We start from the raw sequence: 26,794 nt of genomic DNA, 5'->3' as shown, positions 1-26,794 counted from the left end.
ACTTAATATTTATTTTGAAAAATGGACAACTCAAAAGTAATGAAAGATAAAATCGATTACAAACCAGTTCCTGTATTGAATTTATTAACATTAATGATAAAAACAGCATATTTGTTATAGTAGTAAATATGTATTACGTTGCTTATAAAAAATGTAGTAATAATGACTTTATGATCTAGAATTATAAATAACCGTTAATTTACATTAAATATTACGTAAGTAGTTACGTTACCCATGGCTGATTGTACACTATTATAGTATTGTATTTAAATACCTCGTATTTTAATACCGTTATCAGCGTATCCTATTAGTTAGGCTTTGAAGATTTTTTAAATAGGAATTTACACGGATTGGTCAAGAGATACAGTTTTTATTTTTGTTAAAAATCATTTATAATGACAAAATATAATGCACACTTATAATGTCAGTTCACTCTATCCACTAAAATAAAATCAAAAGTTGTGAGTGTATTTATGATGAAAACACGACACGAAAAGAATACAGAATAATTAACAGAATTAGAAAATAAAAGTTGTTCATTTGAAATGCTGAAACAATATTAATGGTACGAATGTGTAAAATGTTACATAATATTAATGGTATAACTATTGTACAATAGAACAGGTACACCCCTATTCAGCGGAACCCCCTATTAGGGGGACACTTTCCTCTTAAGCAAATGAGGGACAATATATGTTTTAACACTAAACCCAACCCCTATTCAGCAGAAACCCCTATTAGGGGGACACTTTTTCCTTAAGCAAATGAGGGACAATATATGTTTTAACACTAAACCCAACTTATTCAGGGAACACCCTTTTTAATGTGACACTTTCTTGTGAATCGAATGAGGGGCAATATATGTTTTAACACTACAGCCAACCCCTATTCAGGGAACACCCTTATTAGGTGGACATTTTCCCCTTAAAGGAAATGATAATATGTGTTTTAACACTAAGACTTCAGGGAACACCCCTTTTTAAGGTGACACTTTTTTGGGTCCCAAAGATGTCCCCTAATAGTGGTTCTTATACTGCATTTATGTATAGAGAATAATACATTTTACGTATGACGTAACAAGACAGTTATCACAACAATCACTGCATCGCAAATAGATCTTTAAATATTTTTAAAAAGCAACAAAAAATATAAATAAACCCAGAGTGACAGTTATAGGAGAATAAATGTCTTAAATATTTAGTAAATATACAGTTTCCATATTGTTATTGCTTTATATAATTTAATTAATAATCATAAGTGTAAGTTTATATTATGATATTCATGCTAAATATGTTAGGATATAACTTTTAAAATTGTACATTGCATCCGTATCCCTTTAACATGAATTTGAATATTATAGTTTGATCGAATTTTACACTATAGATATACAAGAAAATATTGCATAGGAGGAGTGCGTTCCTTATATTGAAATTACTGTATTATAGTATACGCCCAAATTACAGTAGCTTAGGGGGCTATAACATAATTTGAAGTGGAGTTACACCATGTATTTCTTGTCCAATGTAAGGATTGTTTATTATCATAAAAAAAACAACCATTTTTATTATATATTATTTGGAAATTCTTAAACATGAATGAATAATTTATTTTTACGATGACGATTTCCGGGTGTGTCGATTCGGCCTAGACAAGAGTTGGGGTTTTAAAAACAATGTAGCTAGGGAAGTTTAAGAGAGGTAAAACGCCGACATGTCTTTTTGAATTATTCATTCATTCACAAAATAGTTAACTTTTACCGGTATTATTCTCAAGTAACTATTTGTAACTGAACTTTTACCAAACGAACTCAAGAAAATGGAATGCTTTATTTGTGAACCTCGTTTGCTTAATATATAGAGAAATAATTGAGTTTATAAATAAATTGAAAATAAAAATATATAAACTTTAATCTAATCGATACCAATGTCACACAAATTCTAAATAAAAGTTTAAAATGTGGTTTTTGCTTTAAAAAATGGCAAAAAATATAAATCAAAATGTTGATGAATAAATCTTTGATAATGATAAATATATCATGTCATGTCTAGCTGGTTTAGGTAGCTGATTTATCGGTTTCACCGTCATACTTTACTCGTGGCTACAAATTAAATACATACACGTTTCGGCAATCCACAAAATCTCAAATTCATTCAAAAATCTGTACAACTTAGAACTAGACGGCCGGACAGACCGACTGTCATCTGGAATCATAACTGTTTTCGTCCGTTGGTTTTCTTAACAGAAATGAACCCATAGTTTCACACCAGCGCGTCCTTACTGGTGACTTTTCAAGAAAGATCCTTTTCTCTTTTTTGGCGGCATTTTCTGATGTAGCAATGACCATGAGTTATCGTCTGATTACACAGATGTTACATGTTCGGAAAAACTTCCAAATGGTGTCATCACGTGATTTCTAGCCAAAATTTCACCTATAAAAATAAGACGAAATGAATGTTTAGAAATACGGAGTCTTTTTATACGATTTGATGTGTTGGATCGAAAACTTTGAAAGATGTGTTATAACAGTTGAGATTGACAGTGATCCTATAAGAGGGTATGGCGAGTGATCTAGAATTGGCAATGGTTAACATTAGTTACGTGTAGGTCCACAAAGAAAATCTTTAAGACTTCGTGGCATTAATAAACTAGTAAAGACCTTTGCCAAATCATATCCAACTCGATAAAATCTGCCAAGTGCCAAGTATATTAGAATATTGTGATAATAAATATGAATTGTATATACCGTAACTGCGATATACACAATCTTAACATTTGTATTGTGTTGAACATTGGAAAGAAAATAGTGGAACTTTTATTTTGTATAGGCTCATTTACAAACGAGGGAGGGGTAGGGGTTGTGTTTCAAGCACGTGTCAGGATGAATAGAATGCGAATCGGTGGGTAATAATGACGGTGTGCGTGCGCGGGACGTGAATAAAGGTCTTAGAAAAGGACGACGGCATGATGGCGAATGTATTTACACGATACGACTTTATGTGAAATGTATACATTTCATTACAATCTAAAACGTGCACTACAAAATAAAGTAGGAAAAGGCGGGTTGAAACGTTTAAAATATAACCTGTGTACACTAACATAAAGTGCAGAATGTATAGAAAATGTTTTTTTACATTTACAATTACAACGCGAATTTTGCTGGAATCGTGAACGATAAAATAATATGATATAATACAATTCATACATGTAGCATTATTGATGCTAATCTCCGAATTTGGGGTAGTCGCAGAAGGTGTCACAGCGCAATTTAATGTGTATAATTATTCGTTACGCTTTTGTACCGTGGTACAATTTAATACGGAACAATCTATTGGGCATGACCAATGGCATTAAACCTAGAAATATAACAGAACCATATGGTTTTCAGTATTTGAATTGTGTACTTTATGGTATTTTCCATATGGACCGTGACACTGAATTATAGTAATTACATCCTTGTATTCAAATTTCAACAAGATAACCTAAATATCATTGCGTTCGTATAAACAAACTCGTTTATGAATACACAATAAGGCAATAAGGTCAGAAAAATGAATTATTAAATATGGTAAAATATTTACCGTTACTTCACAATTAGGAATGTATCGATTTTTAAATGTCACATGTATTTGTGCATGCTGAAATAGTTTAAAAAAATCCGTGTAAGCCAAATAATTCGATATTTGAAATATTTTATATCGAATTATTTGTAGCTGGTAATATTACCTTTATTGATTGCATAGCAGCATTTATTAATATATATGGCTTATTATATATAGTGGAATCGATGTTCGTGTAAGTCACGATGAGGGATCGTCGGGGTTTTATCGTAGCTGTAAGTTTAACACGCTTGTATGCATAAAAATCTAACATTTTGGGTAATACGCATGGATGATTATTTGTCGGTACGCGATGACGTCGTGCTACAGTATAACCCCGCCTTCCTCTTTTGGACAACACTCAGGATATACCATAATACGGCCAACCCTTATTCAGAGGACACTTCAATTAAAGGGACACGTTTGCGGAGTCCCGAATGTGTCTCCTTGAATAGCTGCCGTAGATCGTAGCAATGCATAATTAAGTTTGGTCATGTGACGACTAATACATATTTTGCCGAAAATGCGCAATCATTTACGCGTGACCGCTCGTGCGTGCTCTCATCTGCATTAATGTATTACATGTTGCTTTCAACGTCATGGAAAGTCATCAAAATGTACTGTCTGTGGGACGATAATTATATATGTTCGGAATATAGAACATTCATGCCTCGAGGCATGAACACACAATATCAATTCTGACAGAGTCCAATTCATAAGAAAATGTTGAATCAGAAATACAGAACTCTACGTGATTATTGTTTCAATCATTTTGTATTGAACCAGTTGACGGGCAGTCAGTTTATTGTAAGAAAAACCCGAAAGAAAGTTAAAAGCTTGTTTCCCACTAGAACGAAACGCAACACGATGTGATGATTTGCGCTTAAGCTTGTTTCCCACTAGTACGAAACGCAACACGATGTGATGATTTGCGCTTAAGCTTGTTTCCCACTAGAACGAAACGCAACACGATGTGATGATTTGCGCTTAAGCCTGTTTCCCACTAGAACGAAACGCAACACGATGTGATGATTTGCGCTTAAGCTTGTTTCCCACTAGAACGAAACGCAACACGATGTGATGATTTGCGCTTAAGCTTGGTTCCCACTAGAACGAAACGCAACACGATGTGATGATTTGCGCTTAAGCTTGTTTCCCACTAGAACGAAACGCAACACGATGTGATGATTTGCGCTTAAGCTTGTTTCCCACTAGAACGAAACGCAACACAATGTGATGATTTGCGCTTAAGCTTGTTTCCCACTAGAACGAAACGCAACACGATGTGATGATTTGCGCTTAAGCTTGTTTCCCACTAGAACGAAACGCAACACAATGTGATGATTTGCGCTTAAGCTTGTTTCCCACTAGAACGAAACGCAACACAATGTGATGATTTGCGCTTAAGCTTGTTTCCCACTAGAACGAAACGCAACACGATGTGATGATTTGCGCTTAAGCTTGTTTCCCACTAGAACGAAACGCAACACGATGTGATGATTTGCGCTTAAGCCTGTTTCCCACTAGAACGAAACGCAACACGATGTGATGATTTGCGCTTAAGCTTGTTTCCCACTAGAACGAAACGCAACACGATGTGATGATTTGCGCTTAAGCTTGTTTCCCACTAGTACGAAACGCAACACGATGTGATGATTTGCGCTTAAGCTTGTTTCCCACTAGTACGAAACGCAACACGATGTGATGATTTGCGCTTAAGCTTGTTTCCCACTAGAACGAAACGCAACACGATGTGATGATTTGCGCTTAAGCTTGTTTCCCACTAGAACGAAACGCAACACGATGTGATGATTTGCGCTTAAGCTTGTTTCCCACTAGAACGAAACGCAACACGATGTGATGATTTGCGCTTAAGCTTGGTTCCACTAGGGCGAAACGCAAGGATATTCGAATAATCCATCGCTTTTTTGATTGGTCAATTCGCTTGCGTTGCGTCTTACGTCGTTGCGGTTTACGTCTTTGCGTTGCGTCTTAGTGGGACGTCCTAGAAGAACAAAAGCTTTAGCGTAAAGTTTTACCTAATTTGCATATTTTGAGAAATGCTATGTTGGTCTAAAGCCTATTTGCGTCGAGATAAGGTTTTGTTTGGCGCACGGTACGATTAACAATTGCCGTTGTGTGAAATGGGGCCGACAATTTGATAGTTTACGCGAGTGACCATGCCAAGTAGTTCCCCCTTTGGCAACCCTTAAGTATACATGCATCACACTCTTGTGTACACAAGTGAACCTGTTACCATGCAATGAATATACATGCGGTGAAAAATGGGAACGGCTATGCAGTGCGATGTGCGCCATCATCGTTTGTAGACTCAACACCTCTTCCTGATGCGATGCTCTGTCGAATGTTGACCGCCGAAGCTGCACTTTGATCACTATCACGTCTGAATTCGTCATCATCGTCTACTACTGGCTCCCATTTGTGACGTAGCAGCCCAGTATCCTCGTTCATCCATTCCACATCGTCTTGCTCTTCCAGTGAACAAGGTGATCGGAGTGTGGTATTTGGCATCCGTTTTTCGCCCTGACTGATGGCGTACAACTTCTGAGATACATCTTTACCAACACAAGTCTGCAGAACCACTTTCATGAAAGGTTCTCTTTTAAGGAAGGATTCTAACTTTCTTCTTGACCACTGGACGTATCGACAGTCTTCGTCAGCAGTAATAGTTACCTAGAAAAAGAAAAGAACTATCAAGCATCGTGCATCATAACAACCATGTTCCTTCCCAGTCAGTTTGTTTAAATTGTGTAGCTTGCCACTGTTTAGAGAGGTTATTTAATACTATCTACACAGACGTTTGCCTTTTTACTAGGAACCTTGATCAAACTTCTGTTTGTAAACTGCAAGACTAGGCTTATTTTGTCATCTACATGATAACACCATCCTGGTTCACAAACATCAGCATACTAGTTTGCCAAGAAGGTACGGCGTAACTTTTGCAAACTAGTTCCTGCAACTTGACGAAGTTTTGTCAATTGGTATACACTAACAATTTTTGCCGAAATCTGAGTTTACAAAGTTTGCTAATGTAGACACTAGCAAACTTTGTTCGCAAACTCCAAGTTTATCAAGGAAAGTGTTCCAAAGCCGTCAGTTGACAAAATTAAGCTCTGTCTAGACTCAAACTATAGTTTGACCAAAACAGTGCGATGTGCCCAAGTATGGTAGTGATATTTCCATATATAGGCACATCTTTTTTTACATACAGTTTGCTAGTGTAGACAGAGCTTAATCCTAGTGTACACTAGCAAACTTTATCGAACTTTTGTTCTCTGAGTTTTTCCCACTGTTTGAAGGATCGCGATTGCTAAGTACCAAACGTATGTTACTTGATTTGCTGAGTTCGCAAAAGTCAGCAACCCCCCCCCCCCCGCCCCCCCCCAGTCACTTGTAAAAAAGGTACACCTACCTACTACCTTCTGCAAACTAGGCTTATGCAGCTTGCCGTCATTTATCATCTAGTCTACACTAGCAAACTTTGTATAAACTATCATGCCAAACTCGTAGTTCGTTTAATTTTGCAAATAATTTAAATTGGCTAGTGTGTAGAGATTCAGCTTTTTACCTGAAATGTCCGTTTAGTTCCGTCAGTTGCTAACCATTCCGGTGAATCTACGAACTGGCCAGGTCTTATATAGTGTAGAAATACATCTCCATGAGTCACGCACATTCTGAAATAAAAGTAGTATTTCGATTTAGCAACCAAACAATAAATTTAAATCAAGGAATGTTTACTGATAATAATCAAACATTTATATAGCGCCAATTCCAAAAAGATGATTAAAGGCGCATTTTATCCTGAAATTTGCTAAATAATTGATTTTTTAAATTAATCTTAGATGAGTAAAAATTGGGTGAAAGATTTACTAAAGGGGGGAGGTGGTTCCATATAGATTTTGCTGAATGTATAATCAAAATCACAATAACATAGACTGTTGTTTTAAAGAACTTTTCCAAAACGGTGGAAGTTTGCAAGCAAATGTTTGGTAAAGTTTGCTAGTGTAGACTTGCTTAGGTGGATCATGGAGAAATAAGTTAGGATTCTCTATGGATCGATTGTGTCCTCTGTACAATCTTCATTTTGTCGAAGTTGGTCTGTCATACACTACTATTGATCTACTGTGCGTATAGAATTACTGAACCAAACTGTGACACTTTATGACGCCTTAATTAGGTAAATTAGTGACTTGTGCATTAATTTCAACTCCCCATGGTATGTTGTCGTGCCTCAACTTCAAATAAATCACAGACGATGTCAAATATATTCGGTAGTAAACGAACATTTGCCGGCTAACGAGGATTGATGAAACAAGAATTATTGTGGAAACATAGGCCTACTATTATTCTTATAAAACTGTACAACTGTGTTAAGGTTACACACACTGATGGTTGTGGATGACATAATGATGGTTATACAAAAGTATATATTATTTGAAATGTAGTACGCTTATAGAATCTTGTGTTACGGCTAGACCTAGTCTAGGCTCTAGACGTAGTTTTGACTTAATATTAGTAAAAAGATCAACATTTTTGCATATATGGCGTTTCATACGTATACTACTTGAGCTCGTAAACTGTGGTTTTATACCGATTGGTGAAAAAAAAAAAGACAATAACAACAGACTTGGAGCAAGTCTAACTGTACCTAAAACATTTATGTAATTCGAATTCATTACATTTTCATTATTGTTATATAAGGCCTAGATTTCATAATGATTATCCAGATATGTCATTTCAAAAAGATTTATTATAATTAAACACCTGTCCACTGCATACAGCTTTTTGTGTTATATTAGTATTTTTCACAAATAGGCCTAACGTCGTTCGAAAACGTACAGCACAAGCAGTAAAACTATATTTTATCTCATTTTAATTGAGAATGGTTAATTAGCACTCTTTTTCACCAAATGCCTAATTGGTAAATTGTTGAAATGAATATTGTTTCAATGCCAGGTTGTTATGTGTGTATCTGTATTGTGTATGTGTATATGTGCTATTATCCACTTTACTTTAAACCTAGGCGTATTTAAACATGCTATAGGCTACATGGTAATGCGCTCTAAATCAAGCGTATTATACTTTGACTTAAGTGTGGTTTTTGTAATAGAAAACGTTTGCGTTAATGTTTTGTTACATATACATTTATTCATGTACATTTCCAGCCTTCCACTTTTGAACTTCATGTCCTATTCATACAACCATGTAGTCCTTTCATGATACAACTCATTGGCTTATGACTTAAGTCCTTACAAATCCATCAGCCTAAACTCTATAGAGATTTCTAATTCTTTTATAGTTCCGAACTAAATTACATTTATCTATTTTTAAGATTGGACTTGTAGCATGCTTGAACTCACAAAACACGTTAAAGCTTGAGGTTATTCTCCCGCCTTCATACTAAAATGTAGCCATGTGAGTCCTAGCCTTTTTGTTTTTATATCTGCATATTGTTATTATTTTAATACTTAATCAATATCCTAGCAAATATAAATTAACATTTTCTACATAAAATTATCTTGGCGTAGTTGTTAACGTTAAACTGTAGGCCTATTCGCGTAAATTTTATTTTGATCACTTTTCAAACGCGCGTACGTACGACAAACACAAAGTTAACGCGCGCGTATAAAAAGCTGTATCATTGTTATCAACTGTTGAACTTGCGCGCCAAATTGATTGTTTCGCCTTGGGGTTGTTGCTAGTTAATCTCGCCCATTATATCATCCCAAACACATTAGTATTTCACATTAAATATTGTATACACATGGTAACAGATGTAAAATGTTAAAACAAACGTGTATGTAACCAAGGAAATTATTATCTCAAAGATCATTATAAAAAGAAGCGCTTGTTTGGACTGAAATTACATCGTGCCTTATACATTACTATAGTATCACACAGCTTAATCCTATTAAATGACATGAGTACCCAACAGCTGAATTAATTATTCGTTTTATCGATTAATTAATGTTTGGTGTTTTACAAAATATAGCCTCGAGAGTGCTTAACAAGCTAAATTAGTATAATGACTGGCCGCTCTCAATGGGTTTACATTACTGCTGTTAACACAATATCTACTTGGATGCTGTAACAACGAGGTGCACACATGGCGTTCTCTTGTACTTTTGTGTTTTAAAGTGTTCCATGCTTGTTTTCGTCTGCTATTCGAGCCATAGCACCTGGTTGTCTGCCCAGCAAGAGAGAACCGCGCCAAAAGAAGCTTTCCATATTTGGAAATCATTTCTTCACATCATGGCTTACTGATTAGTCTTATACTAATTGCTTTTTCGAATTGTAATTATCAATTTCATACAATTTAATATTTCACATGCATAATACAATCTCTGTGGAAAGAAATTATCATATCTACATAATTATTTGTACACGTTTGATCTCATATCGGTTGTATGGTCTCTGAATCATGTGCGCCCAGAGACAGCCTAAAGATTTAGAAATGGGTAATGACATGCGTAGCATACCATCTTATGCTGCGAGCACTAATTATGTATTCAAGCAGGAATATCATTTATTGATTGTCATTAGCAGACATATAAAATAAATAATAGGTCTATGCAAATGCGACATCGTATAAAGGGAGAAACTTGCTAGTCGACGTTTTCAGATATAGTTTATAGGATCATGTATTTTAAACAAAAATATTGTAGGTTTTTATTTTAAATTACCACCGTAGCGAATACAATTTAGGCCTAACTGAACTTTTATTTAAAAAAACATTTCATGACCCATCTTTGTGACCGGAGTGGGTGCGACCCTAGTAACGACGGGTCGATATGTTCCGACGTTTATCGCGACTCTAAACGTATTGGTATCGACACGTCACCGAATGGGGTAGTGACGTGTATACAGGCACTGAATAATGACGTGCGTGTGTAAACTACGGTATACGTCATTTTTTAATGCTGTATATATCGTAATTTAAAAACAAACTACGGTATCTGAGCACAAAACTTTTAAGAGCCAAGCATTATGATAGTAATTGTCAGTATAATACGATAATGATAATGAACATTCTCATGTCCAGAGCCAAATATTTTTCGAATTTACATATGTAACTCTTGACAGATACATGGATAAGTATCGATATGTCAGTGTTGAGTTACAAGACATGACAGGGCTTCACCTGCCAACATGGTTCACCATTGCTGCATTGACCGTGCTTGAGATTTCAAGAATGCACTGTAGGCTAAAGTACACTTTAAAGAAGACATAGAGTTGAAATTGCAGATAAATGAGAACATATTAAGAAAAGGATAAAGTTGAATGTTTCGATTGTTTTTGGTATAGCTATTACTAATACATGTATGCTTGTTCAAACGAGGTTGGCGACGCAACACACGGCCGAGTTCCGCTTAATTTCTTAAAATAACGAATTGTTTAGATTAAAATCAATTAAAAACAATTGAACCAAAGGATCTTAAAAACAATACATTTTGAAATATTGAAAACCGTAAAGCTTGGTCAACTCTATCAAACTTTATGTGACAACAAATGTTATGTGCCCATATATGGACATGATGATGTCATATCACTACCATATTTGGAATATCACTATACCATATTTGGGCACATCACACTTTTTAGTTTGAGAGTTAACAGAGCTTAAAAAATCCATGGTTCTTCAAATATTTTCCTCAAAAAACAGAAAAATACTGCAAATGTTGAAAATATCATTAACATGCACTATCGTGTGATTATGTGTGGGTGTTTTAAAGAAAAGGAAAATGGGTCGAGATTAATGTTACAACCGAATTTAATTCTACACATTATGCCAGTTTGATGATTTTTACATAAGGATAGGTTGATGTTTTTTTAAGTTATTCAATGCTATCTGGAAATTGAACGATTTATAGAATTGTCGAGAATTGCGGTGTTATTAATACCGTACTTAATGTTTTCGTTAATCCTTCAATGTAGGCCGAGAGATCGGCTAGAAACTTTATTGCATAAAAATAATTAACAGATAAGCATTATAAATAATGTATAAAATGACATGTTTTCTAATTTCAATTCAATTATGAATATTATTGCAGACAATAAATGAAATATTGATTTTTATTAATGTGTTCACCTTCTGAACTCCGAAATGAATTATTTATATGAATATTGTATGTTGCGCGTTCGTCGTACAAAATGAGTAAGTATAGTGCTGTTCCAACGTTGGCCGTAAGTGTTAAACATAATTACATTTCCCCCATTCGTTTCATGTTTCCTTAATAGGAATGTCCACTAAATGAGGTGTCACAAAGGACGGGTTCTACTGCAGTCCCTGTAGCTGTCACTAGATAGAATCTAGCTGACTATTGCAAGTCATCTAAAAACGAGTCTAGCTGTATTAAATACTTTTATTATATCGTTCAGTAGGTTCGTATCGGGTAGATTGAATGACTTGAACAACATACAAAACAGAAGTCAAGTGATCAAATCGTTGGCGTCTGTATATCAAAGGAGAGTTGAAAATCCACAGTAGTGGAGATTCATGTTGTAACTCATCGATTCTCTCATTATTACCGACGTTTATTCCAGTTTTGTCGCGTGCATGCGCAGTTTCTGTAGCTCATATTCCGTTTTATAATTAAGAAGACCTATACATATCCATAAGATATACATTTAAGACACATTAACGGTTTCTGCAAGCGATAGTTTATGTACCCATTTGCTTACTTCAGGGTATCTTTCTTATTTAACTGAATCTACGCATTTGTATGTTATAAAGCCACTTCCAATTATGAAATACCAAAATATAGAACAAACGAGTTAGTTATGACTTAACAGCAGCCATTTCATTGCCGGAGTAAATGCACAGAACCCATGGACTGGATATTGTAGCCCGTGAAATGTCACTATCTAATTTAATCTGTGTTTAAGTTATAATGTTTTCCAGTTTTATATACAACATGGCTTTTGCATATCTCATACTATGCTTAAGGGATCTTCATTAACGTCTTTATTGGTCATGTTTAATTTGCTGCCTGACTGCCATGATTTATTTAATGGTTTTCGAAATATCGAAGCCAAAATCCAGTGTAAGTTTATGAAGACAGAGTGATAAATCGTATACTTATAACAGTATGCAATGCTGGCATGACATTATTCATACAAAACCATTAAATTTAGTTAATTTATCAATTGTAATAAACGCAATGTGCCTGGGGTATTGTTGAAAACTTTACTACTAGGCCTATATATCGGCACGCGGGATACTCGCGTAAAAATTCGAGAGCTTCGCGAGTAGACCTATGCATTTATGGCCATGATGTTTCATGCAATTAACGATCCTTGCGAGTTGCACGAATATTACACGCGGTGCTATAGTAACTGCCTATTCTTGCAGTCTGCATAGACCATGAAGGTGTATAACTCCTGACCCAGGCTTAAGCTCTGTCTACACTATCAAACTGTGTGACAAACAAATGTGATGTGCCCATATTTGGGCGCATCACACTTTATTTGTTAAACTAGTTTGATAGTGTATACAGAGCTTTAGACTGCTTTAAACATGACAGTTTCAATTCAGGTTTGCAAGTTCGAATCTTTTGAATTGAAGCCTGTATCCTAATGTCATCTGGGTAGGATTCCCACTGATGTACTGGCCGCCTATCCTGGGAATAATGCTTATCACTCCGAACACAAACAAACACCCCTCACAGGCTCACGTCAGCTTTATACCTAAGCAAATCCTCGTCACTAATAACATGAATTTGCACATAACTTAACTTAAAGCTTACCGTATACCATGAACAGTAAAACGCTAGCTCGTTAAAAAGCTAAACAAACCACTATTAAACTTTACCCTGGAAATAAGTTTAATTGTGGCACATTGAATATGCAATTATCTAAACAAATGTAATTATGGAATATTAATTATCATTTATATTAAAAATTACTCATTGTAAACTAATGCGACGCATTCGAGACCTGAGTAACTATACTCAACACTTCATGGAACATGGCGCCGCAGATGATTATAACATTTTTTTTCAAAAGTCTCTTTAAAAGAGTCAATGAACGCATTTATTTTTTTTACAATTTTGATGAGTTAAGTGCTGTAACTGCTTATAGTTATATTCTTCGAAAATACTAAGTAAATTTGACCAATGACAAGCGACAGTTCGAATAATCCATCGCGTGTGATTGGTCAATTAACTTGCGCTGCAAGCTTTAACATTGCAGGTCAGTAGGCCTAGTGGATATAGCAACAACGCCCTGGATATGGTGTGCAAAATGCCAGCCTGTGAGACAAGGCTAATTTGATTTGTTAAGTTGTATCAAAGTGATTGAAATAATTATATTTTCTCATTTAACTTTTTTTTCTGTCATGAAACGACGCCACAGTTTCTTGTTGTTAAGCTCTGTCCACACTATCAAACTTTATGTGACAAAAAAAATGTGATGTGGTCATATATGGACATGATGATGTCATATCACTACTATATTTGGGCATATCACTACCATATTTGGGCACATCACAAAAAAAAAAAAAAAAAAAAATTATTTTAAAATGTGTGGAAAAACCAATAAAACAAACAAACAAACAAACACTTTTGTTGTCAAACTAATTTGATAGTGTAGACAGACCTTTAGACATGACGCAGTACACAAATGGGCTGACATTATCCGTATTGAAAACGACCATTCAATATAAGATAGTAAGTCTACAAAACTTTAAAACAAAATTCATAATACTTGAAACTATCATTATTATGTTTATGTGCTCTAGTTCTATAAAAAGCACTGACATTATAGGGTTAACATAATGAACATTAATGGTATTATTGGCCAAAAGCTACATGAATAAACGCAGGGTTGGTTCAATTCTCCGTGTGACTCTTAAGTGTCTTTTTCAATGAATATCAATTTGCATTTCAATATTATATGAATAAATTTTTTCGTCAGAAACATGACACCTAACCCGATGTATGTTGAGAATACTGATAGATAGGCCTACATTTATAATACGGTCTGTCTGTGCATTCATCAACATTTCAACATATTAAGAATTAGAATTATTAGCAATATAATAATATGGGACCGTGTTATAATCTAAAATATGTATTCATTCCGTTTATTAATCGGTTCAATTTGTTCAGTCTGGTTAAATACCCAATTTAAATAATTATATAGAAATCCTTTAGTTATAGTTATATTATAACATCCGGGAAACCGATATTTGTTTATATATATTCATTATAGCGATTGTCCCCTAAAGCTATCTAATATTAGTATCCTGTGCTAAAATTAAAATAATACTATAGTTATCCACGTGTTTAAAAGTCTGGATTTGTTGTTTAAAAACTAGGCCTTTACGTACGGGGCGCAGTTTGGAGCATTGCGAATTATTCAAAATAACATGTAATAAACCATGGAGTACTCCATAGACGTAATTCTATTCGGACATTAATGTAGGATAAGATAAGATAAAACTTAATTGTCATGACCACAACAAGACGAACATAAAATTTGTTTTCCTTGATGCTTAAATTACACACACAATACATAAAAATATAACAATTTTAAAAGTAATAACAGATATACTGTAATCAACCTCTCTAATTCAGTAGGCCTACAAATTATAAGTAATACTTAATTATCTGTTAAAACAACATTAATTCTGTACCTGACATTATGATTATGTGTACATGGATGTTTATTAATGAGAATACGGTAGACTAGTCTGTATCAGAATTGTTGATGCCCTGTCCGAAATATAATTACACACATTAGTAATGTCCCGAATGGCGCCCCGTATTTACGTATGCGCCTCATGATGTTTACCGAAGTAACTTTATCTTTTTAGAACGCTACATAGTGCACTGAATGCAAAATGCATTTATTCATCACATGCAATTTTTTCAGAACCATCGAGTGTCGATTAATTTACAGAAATTATGAACCGCTTACAATCTAGTTTACAGTGTGCACGTACGCGATCCGTTGACAATTTATAGTTTTTCCATTTTTAGTTGGTTTGCATTAACTGCTAATTCTTACATTGGAGTATTAGGATTGTTTTGTTTTTATCCGATTGCATCCGGATTAAATAGGATTTATCTGACGTGTGAAACACCGAGGAACAATCAATCAAGTCAATCAGTCACATATATTTAACTATCCGCCATCTTGGATCCAAAATAGCGGAAAACTATAGTGGATATATTCGCAACTTTTCTATACACAGGGGTATCAAAATGACTGGAATTGTACGGTGTTAAACTACTGAATTTGGAAATCAGCCCTGGGGTGGGTATCTTTCCAGTAATAACGTTTATAAAAGTTTATTACGTATAGTTCGATGTGTTCTCTTGTACTCGAAGCAACATTCTTAGTTTTTCACGGATATTTATGAAAAATGAAACTAAGATTTCGTTCTCACTTGTTTCATTCATTTACTTTGACCATAATTATTCATTAGTTCAACAAACGCATTTGAAATTATTTTTGATAAAAATAACTTATTGATTATGCTAAACAATATCTTTGAAATTAAATCCAATGAAATACTTATGAAAGGCTATCATCGTAATGCACATTAGGATGACGTGCCAACATAGGTACATATATCATTGATATTTATAAAAGTTAAAGACATTTTTAAACAATACTGTATAACCATTGTTTTATGACGACATTTGCCTTCCATACGTATGTAAAATTAACTTTCAATTTGACATTAAAGCCGAGATATTAAATGTAATACTTTAATGCATGGCTTTTGGCATGTGACGTAATGTTATAAGATGACAATTTCAATCATACAAATCGCTTACAATAAGTTAGATACTAAATAACCGCAAATGATTGAATAATTATAATGTAACCAAAATTAGTCAGAGAAAGCCATTATGTATGAGAAAGATGACAGTCGATTTAAGTAGTTTGAAAATATTGTGTTAGCTGCGATATCAACAAACACCATATGTATGCCTACTCTTTAACACATGTCGTGATCTAACATTGTTTGCTGTGAAAACACTACACAATAATGGCTCAGAACATTAAGCACCCTCTTGACTAAAATAGTAAAGTCAGGTTCTCTCGAGCTCCGGAGGCAAACGTTTAAGTTTCCATATAAATACTAGACTGGTAGGCCTACACTGAGTTACAGATAGATATGTTTAAGTTTCCATATAAATAAATACTATAAGACTAGTAGGCCTAGACTGAGTTACAGAGAGATAATAGTAGGCCTATGCCTTTTTATACAATTATATGATTTTGGTAGATTGGCCTAAATTTGATTTACTAGAGTTAAATTCTGAATTAAATAATAATAAAACAGCTATGCTACAATAATGAATAGGTTTTTTACGGGATTCTATAAAACGAAAAAATAAATCAGTGTTTTAGCTCTTCAAAATATTATTTTTTGTTAATGGTAACAGTTAATGGTGCAGTTATAGGATGGACGTGGTGTTTATTTATCTCAGGGACGTGGGTTCAATCCTGTTGGCATCAACAAAATGTTCTCATGTCCAAACCTTTTCAGTATTTCTTGTTATAGTCGTACTTTCCAGGGATGGGGGTTCAAATCGTGTCATAGCCCCAAAAAAGGCTACTAAGCCTGTAATATTACCTTCTCATGTATTCATGTCGTGCCTTTGTAGGTCATTTAAGTATTAAGCCAATTGCTTCTATTTCATAATCCAATATAATTCATGTTATGATATGCCTGGGTTTCTCATCAGCCGTCGACACAGTTGATCACTCAATACTAATTAATAATTCTGTAAGATAACGTCAGTGTAGCCGCGCCACAGAGGTATAATTTTCAGTTAAACTTTTTTTTAAAAGTTAGACCTCCGAACTGTCAAACGAGTAATCGCTTCAGTACACCGTGAGTTATGTATGATAAATTATTCACGTTATTTTTGCTTTTTTTGAATGAACGGAAACGGACTTGCTGAAAGTCATACTGAAATTAGTACCGGTATTTACAACGTAAGCCTATTAGTAACATTACTATGCGATGCGATGACATTGCAAAAGGACACAAAAGTTCACGCGCGCGTTAAAATGCTAACAATGAAAGTTGACGCGCGCGTTCAAATGCTAACAATGAAGTTGACGCGCGCGTTAAAATGCTAACAATGAAAGTTGACGCGCGCGTTAAAATGCTGACAATGGTCTGGTTTTAGTACGCAGGCGTTGAAATGCTGACAATGGTGTGACTTTACGGACGCGTCAACTTTCTGTTGTCAGTGGCAATGATGAAGAGGATGATATCATGATGGGGATAATAATGTTATTGTAATGATGGTAAAGTAAATTGTTGGTAGCTGATTTGCTTTCATTACGATAATTTGTATGTACAGTATGTTATTGATAGACTTTAATGTAAGTAACATCTTAATGACATCAGTACATTTGAGAACAACGTCAACATGAACAATGCATGCATTACCTCAATTTGTAATCATTCATGCGCCATCAACGACAAATATTTTCTTTTTGAGTTCATAAACTAATAAATCGATTATAAAAATATACCAATGGTATTTTTAAATATCAATTTATAAAAATGATGACATTCAAACAAAGAATATTTAAGTATATAACCTCATAATACAAAACGATTTTTTTCTCATCAACAAACACACGCGCTGTTGTCATTAGCGAATATTAGACAGAACATAACAGAAAGAAATCCTAATAATATCAACATTTCATCGGATGGAAGCATTTTGTCGTCTGATTGATGACTGGTGCACTTAACAAGTTCTGCTCTCCGGTAGATTAATGACCATGTGACGAACTGTACCGAAGAACTTATCTACTAATTGAGTCTATTGACCAAACAATATTTTGATTGATCGCGCGATGATGATGATTCTGAACGCGCAATATCGGTATAAAACGAAGCCGTGCTCAATTATTAAACATTCATTCATTTCACACACAGCTCTCTCAACTAGGCCTATTTATAATCTGTTAATAAATGTTAAAATAAGTTCATCTTATCGGCGTAATGTATAATGCATAAATAATTGTAACATCACAGTCAAACACCGGCGTAAGTTGATGAATTGCAACTTATGGAACATGTGTTATTTACGTTAGTACTTGTGAGATATTATCTGTACGGTGCATAATATTATAATGATATTTACTACTAAAATTATGATGTTAAATTTAGGAAATATGGTAAAATTCTACCAACTGTCTAAAAAATACGTGACCAGTAGACACCAAAAAAAAAAATGAATACAATATATGCTTATTTAAAATTAATTTATGCAAATATATGTGGGCATTGAAACGATTGAAATAATGAATATAAGAAGAATCGATGATTATTAGGCCGAAATGAATAGATAGCGGATGCATTCATAATCAATCATACTTGTTGTATTTTTAATTCATTTAAATTACCTTACCAATACAAGAAATTAAAATATTTTGAATTAAAGTACAAACATGCACAAGACTCTTGTATTTTATCTCCACACATGGCATGGATATCATCGGCAAATTCTGTAATACATATGGAGCATGTTGCTTTTAGGTTGTTAGGCTTATGTGGCCGATATATACAGGCTTCACTGATATGTCACTGTGTTATATAGAATTTGCTTATAGTACGATCTTGATAAATAGATATAGAGTTTCAAGTATCGGCTGAAAAATGTACGAACAGTGTATATAATACATAAAGCATATATCCCCCACCCCCCTGTTGTTCGTTTCATGGGAAAGTGGCTCATTAATATGGGTATCGCTTTAATAGAAGTGTCTATTTAATAGGGTTCCCCCTTTAATAGAGGTGCCCCCATAATAGAGGTTCCCCTTAATAGGGTTTCCCCCCCCCCTCCATAATAGAGGTTTAATAGAGGTACCCCCATAATAGGGGTACCCCCATAATAGGGGTACCCCCATAATAGAGGTTCCCCCTTAATAGGGGTTCCCCCTTAATAGGGGTGCCCCCATAATAGAGGTCCTCCTTAATAGGGTTGCCCCCATAATAGAGGTTTCTTCTTAATAAGGTGCCCTCTTAATAGAGGGGTTCTTACTCTAGTTGATTCTTACCTGCCAGATGATAGAATTGCAAGTTTGTTCCCAGCTTTTGTTTTACCTTCAAGTGCATAATGACCAGTAGCATCCAGTTCGTAAAGTTCACCATAGTGATCTAACATACGTTTAAATTTTTGAATCGAAATATGAAACGGTTTAAAGAACTTTTCATGTAGTTCCATTATATCTTCATCTAGTTTTATAGGCCTCGTTATAAAAACCAAATAGGCCAATTGCAGAATGTTTATAACGAATGAAACTAAGCTCCAAGCAAAAAGGTCGGACCAACATAGCACCATACCTGCCCATAAAACGTGGAAGAACAAACCGATAACTAGGCAACAGCGAAGCCATAACGCCCTGGCAATTCCTATGTTCGGGGTAGTCAAATAACCTATAGTAAGACAAAAACATCCTAAATGAAATAGGGAATTTTGTTTATCCCAATCCTCACAAGGCACCTTCGGCGAATTCAAATGAATCTCATCCTCCGCCATCGCGTTAACTACAACGTCCAGCAAACACGGCTTGTAGTAAATTCCCTTTCAGTGACTAAAAAAAAAATCCTCCGTGTTAATATCGTCCTCTCACGATTGCAGTCGATTCTTTCTCGTAGGTATGACCCCGTTGATGATTAGAGGCACAGTCCAGGTATCCGTAGCAACGAACTCAGCGTGAAATTATGGTGATGATGATCATGTTATACTTTAACATGAATGTTGAAGATACCACTGAGATACCTCTTTGCTCGATGAAAAAAAATACACAAATGTCTCAAAATGACAACCGTGTGTATAACTGATATTGCTGTTTTAATTAATTAAAAGTCATCATCCTGGGGGGTCTTAGCTCTGTAAATATTGTCTAAGTCGGTTAATTTCCAAACTTTCTACGTGTAGCGAGATTATCAGAGTACAGAAAACAATCATATATTTCAACGTACACTATACAGCGAACCATCTGTCGAAGTGTATTGTAATTTTCAAGCATGTTAATTTTAAGACGAGCTAGGCATATAGAGCTTGCTGTGTTATACAGAGACTGTATATATTATACAAACGTATCGGTCGCGTCAAAAAAAAAAATCGCTTTACAACCCGTTCGCTGATATTATCATAAACCATATAACATAGTGTCTGTAATAGAATATTCGTTCCTTCGAAATTTATTATTGATAAAAATTTCGACAACCTCGGCTGAATGGAATGACAAGTATGAGATGACGTCACGATTCATCTTATTACAGCGAGTGTATTCGCTGACTGAGAGAAGGACAGCTACACAAACTGAAGTGTGGTGACGGGAAATTATGATATTGTTAGGATTTCAGTGCTATATAATCGTGCGGTAATAAATATATTTTGTGATTTAGTATAGGCCCTACATTTTAAAGGGAAATATACACGTAATATTAATTAATGATGTTAATAATTGTCATTACAGTTATCATCACTATCACTATATATGATTTATATACAGAATCAACTTATTATTATTGTAGTGTAGTCATCATAGGCCTAGTATACATTAACGCATCTTAGCTAATGATAATAAACAATGATGATAATAATAATACCACAAATTTATTTTATATGGGCCAAATCGTATTTAATATATATGCGCCAAACCTGTAAGTGTCGGTAATATCGCTATTTGTTTTGATTGAATAAAATAAAATTATATTTTGTAATGAATTTCCTTAAGATGATATTGATTACAATGATAATTATCCAACGCATGCGCACTCGTTAAACTCTCCATCCTAGTTCCTGCGATTATATACACATTTTGATTTAGTCGATATCTTTAAAAAATGCTTTTAAAAACAGCTATAAATCAGTAAAAATCAAACACCAACATTTTAAATCATTTCAATTCAATCGATAGCATTCTAAATATAACACCGTGAATATGGAGCGCCGACGCCTCATATAATTACCTGTCACAAGACACATATGAATAATTTGTACAAACAGAAAATTAACACAGTTATATGATATCTAGATATTAATATTTTATGCAGTAAAAAATCAATGAATAATTTTAACTTTACTTTAACAGATGTGTTGCCTTAACAGGTTTTCAGGATTTTTTTCTCTGGTAAAAAAAAGACCTTATCTTATCAATTTATTCAGTTTTATGATTTATGCAAATGCAAACATTCCGTGAGAAATATAATATATTACATATCATATCGTTTATTGTCACGTGGAGCAGGCGGATAAAATGCATGAGTATTCAGTATTTTTTCCCCATTTGATGTTTTTTTACTACCTTGTCAGCATTTTAACATGTTTATAATAATTAGTGATCACTGTGCATTCGTATCTAAATCCCGGCTTTTTGTTATGTAGGCTAATTTCAAAATGTTAACCATTTTATAATATTATATCAACAATCACTGTTTTAGCATTTAGTTTTTTGGCAAAGTAGGTCTAAAATGTCAAGGTATGTTATATATGTATTTGACTACATAAATTGACTTGAATTATAGGAGAGAAATGAAGGAAGGGTAGGGTAACTTCTCTGATTATTCTATATTTATCTTATTTATTTGATTATTGAAGAGCTTCGGGAGGGCGTAGTTGATTTGTGGGGTCAGGTCAACCGGAGCTGATCAGTAATTTTTGGTGTGTTAATTTCAAAGAGTTGTTGGACTACTATAAGAAAATGGAGATAAGAATGTAATGTAATATTCATGTAGCGAATCATTAACATTTTAATTTTTGATTGATTACAAAATATTATGAATAATTAATAATATGCTAATAGTATTTGCATTCGATGTTTAGATGAAGAATAATCAAACACACATATGATATTAATACGTCATCTTATTGAATAGTCGTATACATTAGATTCATAATAAACCCATGAGATACAACCTAAGCAGATCTTCCATAAAGGATTAGATAACGCAATTAGCGTCACCGTTATCAAAACGAGAGTAGGCCGATTATGACAAACGCTTTTGCATTAGGTTATGTCAACAACACACTTTACATAGGTTTTATCACAGAACTGAAACATAATCTAGAGTCTAAGTATCACGCTTCATTGTTAAGGACAAATACAGTGATGTAGCTAATAACTAATAGCTAACTTAACTCATACAATTTGGATTTCAAATTATTGAGAATTTTAAGCGTAGGCCTATTAGACTTGCCCCAAGTCTGTAATTTTTCGAGGCTTTTCGATGTTTGTCTGAAGTAGTTTACGTATGAAACGCTATCTTTTTACTAATATTAAGTCAGACTCTGGAACCCAGACTAGCCTATATGTATCGTTTTCCTTCCAGAGGGAATCACAAACAATTGCCGTTAGGTTCTAGACAAAGGAACGTTTTCGTTTAAAATGATATTTTGCAACAACAAAATTCTACCAGGCCTATATATATGGTTAGAATGGGCAGCATGAATACATATTGTTTTATTTCTTGTGTGTGTTCTTGATTGAAGTTGTCGAGTACTGTGTATATCAGCGTCAGGACTATTCATGATTGAGATCTAACGATTTATGCCCTAATGACATAAGATCGGCCACCCGTGGTATAGCCTGAGTATCATGTACTTTATTTATCTTGGTAATTTCAGTGCACATGACTTAACGTATAAGATAAAATAGTTGAAGGTAAAGGTATTTATATTTCTCCTCAAGCTTAACTGGAAACTGAGGAAATTCGGATTAGACCCTCCATGAACCCACGGCAGCCAGCAGTGCAGCGCCTACCAGAATTAACGTTTCTGTTTGTTATACAACGTGGTTCATCTGTAAAATACCTTGGTGTTAATATCGACGACCAGCTATCTTTCAAGAACCATATACGCGATAAATGCAGAACGATAGCTGTTAATTTATACTATATTCGTCAAATTCGCAAATTTCTCTCCAAGGACCTTTGCCAACAACTAGTTCAATCGCTCGTGCTGTCACATATTGATTACGCCAATGCATTGTATTATGGTCTACCTGCTAATACCCTTGCTCCAATGAAGAGGTTACTGCACCAAGCTGCGAAAATAATTGTCAGGAAAGGTCGGTATGACAGTGCAACTAACGCCATGCGATCCTTGCACTGGCTTCCGATGTCTCATAGATGTCAATTCAAAATAGCGTGTCTTGTATGGCGTTCGCTTAAAGGTTCCGCTCCAAGTTACCTGAGAGATATTCTTACTGTGCGGAATGTTTCTCGCAGTACTCGTTCAAGCACCAGCAATTATAACCTGACAATCCCACGAACTAAACGAAAGACATTTGCTGACCGTTCGTTCGCCGTAGCAGGACCCAAAATTTGGAACAGTTTACCAAGTCACATTAAACACTTAGACGACTATAATCAGTTTAAAAAACATTTAAAAGCACTATATTTCAAACAATGTTACGATACTAATTGATGTGAAGCGCCGCTGATTATAATTAAATGTTGTATAAATGTGCGCTATACAAGTAATAATAATAATAATAATAGCCTTGAACCATCGTAAGAGGTTCTCCATCCTTTTGAATGTATAATAGCTAAAACCTAATTACAAACCTTCTGAATAACTACATATAACATCCGTTTTATGAGAATTCTAAAGCACGAAAAATCTAGACTTTTAAATTAAAATTGTTTTGTGCATAGTCTGGCTTCATTAAGTTTAATCCGATTTGATTTGCTTATTTATTGTGTATAAGTTGTGCTTAATTGAAATAGCTCGTTATGCATTTAATAGATTTTCTCATAAGCTAAAGGCCCAGAGCAATATGCAATGCTGTATATCGTGTTTCAAATCTTCAATCCCAGAGTTAAAATTGCACAGGTCGTGGTGCTTTATATTTGAACAAATGAAATAAAAACAAAAACAGATCATTTTGCCACTGGAGTTGGTAACCAATCACGCATCACCAAGCTACGACTTCATCTTGATTTCAAACATACTCTTTCCTGTCTCTCTTAAAATCGAGTGATGACAGTTAATAAAATATGATTCACACAAATAATTTTTATTTACAAACTTTATTGATTTCAATTGTCATCATTATTATTGCAGTTTTTTATACGGTGAACTTAATAAAATAGAATCAAAATCGTTGAAATAGTATAGGTTCTGTTATCGCAAGGCAATACACATGACAGCTGGTACCAGATATATAGGCCTAAGCCTATAATCCATATAAAGATTGAAAATATTCCAATCAAGTGCGTGTGGATAATACTTTAAAAATCATTAATTTCAACAGCATTTTTCAATTATTATTATCGAAAACGATTGAATATTCAATCGTTTCAATTATGACAAAATATCAATACTGTAGAAACGTACGTATTCGATAAGTAATATACAATTACCCATGTCATAGCAGATTACTATTTAAATCGGTTTTATAATATTAGGTGGAAGCTTCGTAATAAAAAATACCAAGATTACCATAAACATTGATTACAAACACCGTTATAAAATGACACATAAGCTTTGAGGTTCATACAATATTAAATCGGTTTCCTTTATTTATTTATATAGGCCTATTTTACAAAAGGTCCTCCTAAATAATTTATATCTACCTAAAAAAGATAATCACTATTTATATGAAACTTGATATTGGACTCATGTTGAGCCTTGTGTGTTTTACCTCATTTGAATTACGCGGCTGTGTGGAATTACCGTTAGATAACCACGTGATGCACCATCCTTCCTCAATAATCGTAACGAGTACGCGCACCCATGAGTACGCGCGAACAATCTATTATCTTTTTTTTTGCAGATATTATACTTTCTTTAGAGCACACCAATCTATGTGAACAATCGATTTATATACTTGATTGTCTCTTTGTAGAAATGTTATTTGACATCATGGGCATTAGGACTTTTTTCATTACACATCAGACCAAGCAATCTAACAACAGGACACTGAGCTCGCTTTGCCAAGATAATAACTCGTAACAGTCCTTTGGTCTGGTTGCTGAATAACAACAGTAATGTAGGTCTACTATGTACATATTCTACGCGGCGCGGCGTGGAAGTGATCGTGTGTCGCAGCCACAGATAAACCCTTTGATCTCCGTAGCTCAGCATCATGTTAGATTGCCTTGATCAGACGCGCTCAACCGCCATGTTATATTTCGTCCGTGCGATTTTATTAGAAACCCAATAATGCATGCAACGCGTTATAGATGATGGTGATGTCGATGACACCTTTTCTTTACATATGATTTCTTTCTTCTTTGCGTTTTGCACTTTTTCTTCTTTCATTCACGTCAGAAATAATAATTGAAAAAAAAAAATCAATGTGACGTGGTCTTAAATTTAGTTAATTTAATCTCCCTGATTTAATGTGATCTATACTTTAGCGCTTTGCGAGATATATTAATTGCAACATCAATTAATTTGTTTAGCTAGTGTCCTTGCAGATTTGCAATTTGAGCTTATTAAAGATCTCGGTTACCAGGGCAATCAACAACTACTATATAAGTCTGATAATAGCCCGTAACCTAATTGAACTGATACTGATATTGATAATCGAATAGCAGCTGAATTGAGAGATCAAAGGTGATTTGTTTTATGTAAATATATTATAATATTTAATGCGCTCAAGATAATGTTAAATTTATTTATGTCAATGTAGAATATAGTACACTCGTGGATATAATTTGGTGCGCACGCGTAAACGTATGGTTGGAACCAATTTTATAACAATGTCATAATGATAATGTTGCTGTTTAATCATATGCAAACGAAATAATATTCTAGGCCTATATCTTCTTTATCAAAGATTGTAATATTGTAATAAATACTCGGTTTGAAGGATATACAAACAGATAATATTTATTATGAGGCAATAATATATTTTCGTTGGCTACATTTTTGCGTTCGAAAGCAGCTCTTTAAACACTAGATATGTAGAAAAGTCGTTAACTGGGGATATAAAATAAAATGAACGGACACACAATAGGAATGTTGCAGCAATATCACAGGTTCTTAAAATACTGTACTTCGATATACGTATGTGTTTCAAATGTTAAAAAAAACACTATATAGACCTATATTATATATATTGGAAATCACCTCTAATAGGCTAATATAATCTGACGCGCGCGTACAAAGAATGCTAATAGTGTTACGCGCGCGTAAAATATGTGATGTTGAAAAAATGGATATATACAAGGTGAA

General features: G+C 34.3%; 1 protein-coding gene across 2 annotated transcripts; it reads right to left on the bottom strand.

Annotated features, from left to right (window-relative positions):
- Nucleotides 1–52: 52 nt before the first annotated feature.
- LOC144847351 (popeye domain-containing protein 1-B-like) lies at nt 53–20,592 on the bottom strand. Of its 2 annotated transcripts, none has more exons than XM_078703647.1 (5): nt 19,659–20,592; nt 7,186–7,291; nt 5,936–6,290; nt 833–2,429; nt 53–748 (listed from the first exon to the last, which is right to left on the bottom strand). In XM_078703647.1, exons 1-4 carry the CDS (start codon nt 20,138–20,140, stop codon nt 2,359–2,361), a joined length of 1,014 nt encoding a protein of 337 aa, XP_078559773.1. In that variant the 5' UTR covers nt 20,141–20,592; the 3' UTR covers nt 53–748; nt 833–2,358. The 2 variants fall into 2 exon arrangements, with proteins under 2 accessions (XP_078559773.1, XP_078559775.1); XM_078703649.1 differs by having other exon boundaries at nt 5,854–6,290; nt 19,659–20,590.
- Nucleotides 20,593–26,794: the final 6,202 nt, after the last annotated feature.

This window comes from Antedon bifida, chromosome 7, assembly GCF_963402885.1.
Source record: "Antedon bifida chromosome 7, ecAntBifi1.1, whole genome shotgun sequence".
Classification (NCBI taxonomy): domain Eukaryota; kingdom Metazoa; phylum Echinodermata; class Crinoidea; order Comatulida; family Antedonidae; genus Antedon; species Antedon bifida.
This window is presented reverse-complemented; position numbering and strand designations above follow the sequence as displayed.